Below are 8,955 nucleotides of genomic sequence, written 5' to 3' on the forward strand. Positions count from 1 at the left end.
TCCTGCTAATAGCACCCTGGGAAGCAGTGGAGAATGGCTTCAAGTGCTTGGGTACCTGCCGCCCACGTGGGGAGACCCCACAGAGATGTGGTTGTTGTGAGCATTTGGGGAGTGAACCAATGGACAGGGGAGCGCTCGCTCTCTCTCCCTCCTCCATCTCTCTCTGCCTCTCAGTGGAAAAGAGGCACTGAGGCACTCCCCGACTGAACTGCCCCTTTGCAGCTCCTGGGCGAGCCCAGGCGGGCCTTAATAACCTCGGTCCCAGGAGGCAGCTCCTTCCCGCCTAAGCACGAGCCAAGGCCGACCTTAACAACCTGGAGTCTCAGAAGGCCCCACTTCCGGGCTCGTCGGCTGAGCCCGCCACTGAGCCCAGGCGGGCCAGTCCATTGCGGGTCTCACCGCCACCCACCCTTCCCCCGATGTCCAGCGGTCCGGGGTCGGACCCTGCGGGAGGACCCCACCGCCCGCGGCTGAGCGTCGCGGCCCCGCCCCCTCAGTGCGAGTGCGCGGCCCCGCCCCTCTGCTCCGCGCACCCCACGCGGAAATGGTTCAACCGAAGGGGCGGGGCGGGGCTGCCGCGGCCCTTCCGATTGGCCAGGGCGAGCCGTACCACGGTGGTGGCGGGGGGGGGGGGGAGCGAGCCGTGAGCTGCCGGCGGCGGGCTCGGAGGCTGCGAGTGTCCCAATCTGAGGCCCAGGTTCCGTGCCGCGCTGCGCTGCGCTGCGCTGTGCCAGGCCGCCGCCGGGATGCAGTGGGCCGTGGGCCGGCGGTGGGCGTGGGCCGCGCTGCTTCTGGTTGTCGTGGCGGTGCTGACCCAGATCCTCTGGCTCTGGCTGGGTACGCAGAACTTCGTCTTCCAGCGCGAAGAGATCGCGCAGCTGGCGCGGCAGTACGCGGGTAAGCGGGCACAGGGCGGGAGCGGGCGGCCGGCCCAGGATCGGAGCCAGGGATTCCAAGGACGCTGTCCCCAAACCTGGGACCCGAGCTGGCCCTGATACCGCCGCCGCTCCTCTGTTTCCGCCAGGGCTGGACCACGAGCTGGCATTTTCTCGGCTGATTGTCGAGCTGCGGCGGCTGCACCCGGGACACGTGCTGCCCGACGAGGAGCTGCAGTGGGTGTTCGTGAACGCGGGCGGCTGGATGGGCGCCATGTGCCTTCTGCACGCCTCGCTGTCCGAGTACGTGCTGCTCTTCGGCACCGCCCTGGGCTCCCGCGGCCACTCGGGTCAGTGTTAGCGGCGGGCCGGACTGGGAGGCTGGGGCTGCGCAAGGGCCAGTGCCCTCCTTTGTGATCGTGGGCTGAGCCATGTAGGTGATGGTGCGGATACCCTGATGGTTGGTGTCCATCTGTCTGTCACTCAGGGCGCTACTGGGCTGAGATCTCCGACACCATCATCTCTGGCACCTTCCACCAATGGAGAGAGGGCACCACCAAAAGCGAAGTCTTCTACCCAGGTGAGTAGGGAAGGTGAGTACCCTCACACTGAAAGCGGCCACAGCTGGGAGAGCCAGCAATGGCGTTGAAGAGGGGGTGCTTTGAGGAGCACTGCCCCACAAAGCCACAGGTGGTTGGTTGGCCAAAGCTGAGAGACCCTGTTGCTTTCCTCTGTTAACAGGAAGCAAAACATAACAACTTCCTGTTAATAAGTCTGATTTATTTTTGTCTATCTGGACACTTTTTTAAAAAAGATTTATTTACTTTATTTTAAAGTCAGAGTTACACAGAGAGAGGAGAGGCAAAGAGAGAGGTCTTCCATCTGCTGGCTCACTCCCCAACTGGCCGCAATAGCCAGGTCTGCACTGATCCAAAACCAGGAGCCAGGAGTTTCCTCCCTGTCTCCCACGTGGGTGCAGGGGCCCAAGCACCCGGGCTGTCCTCCACTGCTTTCCCAGGCCATAGCAGAGAGCTGGATTGGAAGTGGAGCAGCCAGGACTCGAACAGGTACCCATATGGGATGCCAGCACTGCAGGCGGCAGTTTTACCTGCCATGCCACAGCGCCGGCCCCGAACACTATTTTATCCAGCCAATACCCCAACAAATGTTGGGGAGACAGCTGGGTAATTAGAAAAGCTCTCATACCTAAAAGACAAGACAATCATCTTCCTCTCCATTTCTTTTTTTTTTTTTTTTTTTAATTTTTGACAGGCAGAGTGGACAGTGAGAGAGAGAGAGAGCCAGAGAGAAAGGTCTTCCTTTTGCCGTTGGTTCACCCTCCAATGGCCGCTGAAGCCAGAGCGCTGCGGCCAGTGCACTGCGCTGATCCGAAGGCAGGAGCCAGGTGCTTCTCCTGGTCTCCCATGCAGGTGCAGGGCCCAAGCATTTGGGCCATCCTCCACTGCACTCCTGGGCCACAGCAGAGAGCTGGCCTGGAAGAGGGGCAACCGGGACAGGATCCAGTGCCCCGACCGGGACTAGAACCCGGTGTGCCGGCGCCGCAAGGCGGAGGATTAGCGTGTTGAGCCACGGCGCCGGCCCCATTTCTTTTTTAAATAGTGAAACAACTTAGATTAAAAGGAGAGCTTTGGATTTCCAAGCAGGTTTGAGGTGGAGGATGAGCATGGCAAGTATTGTGACTGAACACTCGGAAAGCCTCACAAGTCCTATAACCACGCTCTCCCTATCTGACAAGTCCAGCCCAAGTTCAGCTAACTTTCTACTTGAACTGAGTGAGGCTTGGGATTGCGGACTTCTTTTAAAAAATTAATTAACTTTTTTAAAAAATATTTATTTATTTGAAAGGCAGAGTTACAGAGAGGCAGAGAGTGATAGGGAGAGGTCTTCCATCCACTGGTTCACTCCTCAGATGGCCACAAAGGCCAGAGCTGGACCAAGCTGAAGCCAGGAGCTAGAAGCTTCTTCTGGGTCTCCTACCCTGGTCTCACCTGTGCAGGGGCCCAAGCACTTGGGCCATCTTCTACTGCCTTCCTAGGCCATAGCAGAGAGCTGGATTGGAAGTGGAGCAGCTGGGACTCGAACTGGTGCCCACATGGGATGCCAGCACTGCAGGTGGCGGCGTTACCCACTCTGCCACAGCACCAGCCCAGGGATTGCAGACTTCAATGACTTGCATAGAAAGGCCTGTGGCCAAGTGAGGTGGCTCTGTATGGCTTCCCCTTGGAGATGCCACAGAAGAACATTTAGGAATGGCCATCTGGGCCCCTGACCCCTCTGCATGGGGCACCTGGCCAGCGAGGTAGAGCTTTTCCCTTTCTTGAAGTTCTCTCTCCATTCCTGACTCCTCACTGGTCCATGGGCCAGGGAAACTGCAGCAGTGGAAGGACTGGGATCCTCACATGGGTATTCCTTGTCCACCAGGGGAGACGGTGGTGCACGGGCCTGGCGAAGCAACGGCTGTGGAGTGGGGGCCAAACACGTGGATGGTGGAGTACGGCCGCGGTGTCATCCCATCCACCCTGGCGTTCGCACTGGCTGATACTGTCTTCAGCACCCAGGACTTCTTCACCCTCTTCTATACCCTTCGCTCCTACGCCCGGTGCCTCCGGCTCGAACTTACCACCTACCTCTTCGGCCAGGACCCTTGACCAGCCATGCCCGAAAGAAGACCTGTGGATGGACAGGAGCGGGCAGGCCCGCACACATCCACTTCCTGGAGCCCGCGTGCAGACAGGGACATACTTACAGCACGAAGGTGCTGAGTCCCTGCTGTACGGATAGGGACATACGTGCTTACATATCCAAACACAGACGTGTGGGAACAAGTGGGACATATACAGAGATACCAAGTCCTGTGCGTACTACAGGCTCATGCACTCACACCCATTCAGAGAGGGAGCCCCACATATACCCAGTGGGCTAGTCACATTCGGATGCACATATCACAAGCTTGGCTCACGAACTCAGGCCTTTCCAGAGCGTGCCGTCCCCAGTCCGGGCTCTGGGGTCAAAGGGCGGGGTGGGGATTGCACCCTGCCTCAGTCTGACTCCTCAGCCCAGCAGCAGCTTGGGGCCATGGGGGGGAAGAGGAGCTGCCCTTTGGAGGCCCCTTCACTGCAGCGATGATGCCCTTCCCCTCATCTCCTGTCCTCTCACCATATGCCTTATCCGCATTTGATTCCCTGCTATGCAAGTGTCCCCACCCCTCAGCAAACAGATCAGCTGGGGAAACAGAGGAAGGTGGAGAATGCCCTCCATCCCAGAAGACCCCCATTCCTCTCTTGTGGGCCCACCCCTGAGGAGGGGACCTGGAGAGGTGGGCCTGGGTCCTAGGGACCACCCCTGGCCAAGAGAAGGCCTTTTTCTGCACATGCGTACACACGGCCATCACTTTCCAGACACTGCCCCTGCTGTGTTCCCTGTTCATCTGTCTGTCTCTGTTAATAAAGATGTCAAAGAGTTCCAATTCTCTGTGTGTCTGAACAGCAGGAAAAGCCGCTAACTCCTGGGGCCCTCCGGATGGCCTCTCCCTTGTCGCACCACTCTGAGACTGCGGTTTTGGACTAGGTACTTGAGCGTGCCCAAGAATCACCCTTAGGTAATTTAATGTGCAGTCTACAGATTCCCGTGCTCCCTCCCCAGAGATCAGTTTCTGGGGTTGAGGCCTGAGACCAGCATCCCCTCCAACAGAGGGGGGAATGCCACAGTTGGAGAAAATCAGGACTGGGTGAGGTGGGGTGTGTTTTAGCCTTGCCTCTGCCAGTGCCATTCTCAAAGGTCCTGAGAAGCCGGCCGTAGATGGCCCTGGCTGGCCACAGGGTGGCGGTGTATGCCCACTTCAGAGCTGAAAGAGGGCCTGCTCTGCTTTTTTCTGGGTTCCCGCAGTGAGTTGTTGCCCACCACCAGAGCAGTCCTCCATGCACATTCTGCCTTCTCCAGGACCTGCCACTTCTGTGGGGACTCCTGGCGTGGAAAACAGGCTCTCCACCTGGCAGAGTGTGAGGCATGTAGGGCCAGGACTAGGGCGAGACAGGAAGGGCCGAGGCGTGTTAGTCCCCAAAGATCCTGCTCTTGCCATCTTAACTTTTTGGCCTGAGGTATCAGGCTTGCCTCATCCTCATCATGACTCTCCTTTGTGATTGAAAAAGGCACAAGCCACCTCCACTTCATTTTGTTTTTATAAAGATTTGTTTATTTGACAGTTACAGATAGATAGATATATACAGATATATCTTCCATTTGCTGGTTCACTCCCCAGCGCCCACAGCTACTTGGGCTGAGCCAGGTTGGAGCCAAGAGCCAGGAGCTTCTTCTGGGTCTCCCATGTGGGTGGCATGGCCCAAACACTTAGGCCATCCTCCACTGCTTTCCTGGGCCATTAGCAGGGAGCCGTATCAGAAGTGAAGCAGCTGAGACAGGAACTGTCTCATATGGGGGACATATAGGATGCTGCTGTCACAGGCGGTGGCCTTACCTGCTATGTCACAATGTTGGCTCTGCTTCTGCTTCTTAGAGTTTCCAGAATACTACAAATGGAAGAGACACCATTATAAGATTTGTGTATTTTTAAAACTTAACATTCAAATAAACACGAATGAAAAATACTGTACATGTAAGTGAATGAGTGTGAAGCCCAAGAAAATTGGTCATCTCAGTCCCACCACCACCACAGTGTTGGCCATGACAGGCCCTGGCCAGGGCTAGGGCCTCTCTGTGCTCCCAGGTTTTAAGCCCCGCCTCCTGCGAAGCGCTCTCCCATCCTGAACCTGACTCTACTCTCAGAGTGCTGATCTGTCAGGGATCCCCTACCACCACCACTGCCCCTCTTCCACAGAGGACTAGTCCCCGGATCCTCTCTTTGCTGTCGCTACGTCCTGCGTACATTGGATAGTTCTCAACTTTGATTTGAAACAGGAAATCACTTTTTAATTTTTTGTTTTGTTTTGCGAGACGGAGACAGAGAGTTCCCATCTGCTGATTCACTCCCCAGCTACCACAGCGGGGGTCAGGCTAGCGGAAGCCTAGAGTCAGGAACTCATCCCCTGCTGCCTCCCAGGGTCTGCACCAGCAGGGGCAGAGCTGGGGATCAAGCCCAGGCAGTGCGGTATGGGAGGCAGGCAGCCTAACCACCAGGCCAAACGCACATCCTGTAATCACCCTTAAAACACCTCGGGCTTCTGAGGCACTACTCTTCCTTCACTGCCTCGTCTCTGAATTCCCAGAACTTAGTCCTCAAACCTCTGTTTACTCCCTTTCTTAGGTGATCTCAGTTATTTCTTTAAACACCACTTATATAATTTATCCATTTATTTTACTTTTTTATTTATTTTATTTTATTTTATTTTTGACAGGCAGACTTAGACAGTGAGAGAAAGAGAGACAGAGAGAAAGGTCTTCCTTTTCCATTGGTTCACCCCCCACCCCCCCTGAAATGGCCACCACGGCCGGCACACTGCACCGATCTGAAGCCAGGAGCCAGGTGCCTCCTCCTGGTCTCCCATGCAGGTGTAGGGCCTAAGCACTTGGGCCATCCTCCACTGCCTTCCCGGGCCATAGCAGAGAGCTGGAGTGAAGAGGAGCAACCGGGATAGAATCTGGCGCCCCAACCGGAACTAGAACCCGGGGTGCCAGCACTGCAGGCAGAGGATTAGCCAAGTGAGGCTCGGCACCAGCCTATCCATTTATTTTGAAAGGCAGAGTTACAGAATGAGGGGAATAGGCAGAGAGAGAGAGTGATCTCACTTTCAGGGTTCACTCCCCAAATGACCGGAGCTGGGCTAAGCCAAAGCCAGGAGCCTTTGGAATTCCATCTGGATCTCCCATGTGGGTGGCATGGACCCAAGTACTTGGGCCATCCTCCAGTGTTTTCCCAGACACATTAGCAGGGAGCTAGATCAGAAGTGGAGCAGTTGAGACTTGAACCAGCACTCATATGAGATGCAAGTATTGCAGACAGAGGTTTAGCCCACTGTTGCACAACACTGGCCCTACCTATCTTTTCTTAATACTGATTTTAAATATTTATTTTATTGATTTCTTTGAGGCAGAGTGACCAAGAGAGTGGGAAGGACAGAGAGAAATCTTCCATCTGCTGGTTCACTCTCCAAATGCCTTCAACAGCCAGGGCTGGGCCAGGCCGAAGCCAGGAGCCAGGAGCGAGGAATCCCATCCAGTTCTCCACATGGGTGGCAGGGGCCCAAGCACTTGGATCATCTTCTCTTGCCTCCCAGTAACATTAGCAGGGAGCTGGATGGAGCAGAAGCAGAGCAGTTGAGACTCGAACTGGCACTCTGGGTCAGCTTTGTGGCTCAGCGGATTAAGCAGCTCCTTAATATCCAATATTATTAATATTATCCAATATTATCCAATATTATTAATATCTTAATAAGCAGCATCCCATATCCAAATGCATGTTCAAGTCCCCATCACTCTGCATCTGATGTGGCTCCCTGATAATGCCCTTGAAAGGCAGTGGGAGATGGCCCAGGTGTTTCAGTCCCTGCCACCATGTGAGAGACCAGGATGAAGTCCCTGGCTCCTGGCTTCGGCCTGGCCCAGACTTGGCTGTAGCAGTCATTTAGGGAATGAGCCAGCAGATGGAAGGTACCCCTCCTCCCTCCCTCCCTCCCTCCCTCTCTCTCCTTTCCACCCCACCCTCAACGGTCTTCATTGTTTCATTAAGGGCACCTCCACTCCCCCAGCCGCCCAGGCCAGAGACCTTGCATCCCCTTGTACACCTCTCATTCTCACACATCCCAAATCCCTTCCGGCAACAAATTCTGTCACTTTGATCTTCAGAACATCCAGAATTAAATCTCTTCGTGCCACCTCTACTGTCACCATCTGTTGCCCGCACTGCTGCAACCGCTTCCCAACCGAGCTCACATTTGCATCCTCTAGGGAGGGATTTGCACACAGCAGCCTGGGCCTTTCACTCTCTGCTGAGACATTTCCATTTTCCATCTCATTCTGTCCTTGAACTCCTTCTAAGGACCCACTCCAAGGCTGCTCCAAACATCTGACTGCTCATCACCCTACTCCAACCCAGGGACCTCCTTGCTTTTCTTCCCCATCAACCAAACTTCTACCCCAGGATATTTGAACCTGCTATTCTCTTGACTGTAATGCTCTTCTCTAGGTATCTACACAGCTCTCTTCCTCTCCACTCCCTTCAATTCCTGCTGAGTCCTTCCCTTAACACAAGTAATAGCATCCCTGCTGTGTTGGTTTTAAAATACCTCCACACAATTTTTGATACTCCTGGGGTGGGCATTGTGGCACAGTGGGTAAAGCCACCATCTGCAATGCCAGCATCCTATATAGGTGCCAATTCAAGTCCCAGCAGCTACACTTCCAATCCAGCTCCCTGCTAATAGACTGGGAAAAGCAGCAGAAGATGGTCTAACTGTTTGGGCCCCTGATGCCCACATGGGGGGCCAGGATGAAGCTCCTGGCCTGGCCCAGCACTGGCCATTGTGGCCAACTGGGGAATGAACCAGCAGAGGGGAGATCTCTCTCTGTCTTTTTCTCTCTCTGTAACTCTAAGAGAGAGAGAGAGGAGGGGAGGTCTTCCAACCACTGGCTCATTCCCCAAACAGCCACAATGGCCAGGGCTGGGCTAGTCTGAAGCCAGGAGGCAGAAGCCAGGAACCTGGAGCCTCTTTCAGGTCTCCCATATGGCTGCAGGGGCCTGAGGAATTGGGCCATCCTCCACTGCCCTCCCGGGAGGTGAATCAGAAGTGGAGGTGCTGGGACTCGAACCAGTGCCCACATGGGATGCCAGCAATGCAAGTAGAGGCCCAACCCTCCATACCACAAGCCCCTTAAATAAATATTTTTAAAAATTTTTTTTCAATACTCCTCCCTTTAAGAGGTGAACCTTAATTTTCTTCCCCTTGAGTGCGAGCCAGGCCTAGTTACATACTTTAACAAGCAGTATGTGGCAGAAGTGACAGTTGGTGACTTCTAGGACCAGACCATAAAAAGTATTGCCTTGGAGCCAGCACTGTGGTGTAGTGGCTAAAGCCACCACCTGCAGTGCCACCATCTCATATGGGTG

General features: G+C 55.0%; 1 protein-coding gene across 3 annotated transcripts; it reads left to right on the plus strand.

The window, feature by feature from the left end:
- Positions 1–639: 639 nt before the first annotated feature.
- SIGMAR1 (sigma non-opioid intracellular receptor 1) lies at positions 640–4,362 on the plus strand. Of its 3 annotated transcripts, none has more exons than XM_062208038.1 (4): positions 640–897; positions 1,025–1,225; positions 1,363–1,455; positions 3,448–4,362. In XM_062208038.1, the coding sequence occupies exons 1-4, from the start codon at positions 747–749 to the stop codon at positions 3,675–3,677; spliced, it is 675 nt and encodes a 224-aa protein (XP_062064022.1). In that variant the 5' UTR covers positions 640–746; the 3' UTR covers positions 3,678–4,362. The 3 variants fall into 3 exon arrangements, with proteins under 3 accessions (XP_062064022.1, XP_062064021.1, XP_062064020.1); XM_062208037.1 differs by lacking the exon at positions 3,448–4,362 and adding an exon at positions 3,318–3,401 and having other exon boundaries at positions 1,363–1,468; XM_062208036.1 differs by having other exon boundaries at positions 646–897; positions 3,318–4,362.
- The last annotated feature ends 4,593 nt before the right edge of the window (positions 4,363–8,955 follow it).

Source organism: Lepus europaeus, chromosome 12 (genome assembly GCF_033115175.1).
Source record: "Lepus europaeus isolate LE1 chromosome 12, mLepTim1.pri, whole genome shotgun sequence".
In the NCBI taxonomy this organism is placed as follows: domain Eukaryota; kingdom Metazoa; phylum Chordata; class Mammalia; order Lagomorpha; family Leporidae; genus Lepus; species Lepus europaeus.

What these genes read in the sequence shown, in the direction of transcription:
- SIGMAR1 (XM_062208038.1), top strand. Translation starts at nt 747, where the DNA reads ATGCAGTGGGCCGTGGGCCGGCGGTGGGCGTGGGCCGCGCTGCTTCTG. An exon ending in GCTGGCGCGGCAGTACGCGG is followed by an intron (nt 898 to 1,024) that starts GTAAGCGGGCAC and finishes TGTTTCCGCCAG; the next exon opens with GGCTGGACCACGAGCTGGCA. An exon ending in AAGCGAAGTCTTCTACCCAG is followed by an intron (nt 1,456 to 3,447) that starts GTGAGTAGGGAA and finishes TACTGTCTTCAG; the next exon opens with CACCCAGGACTTCTTCACCC.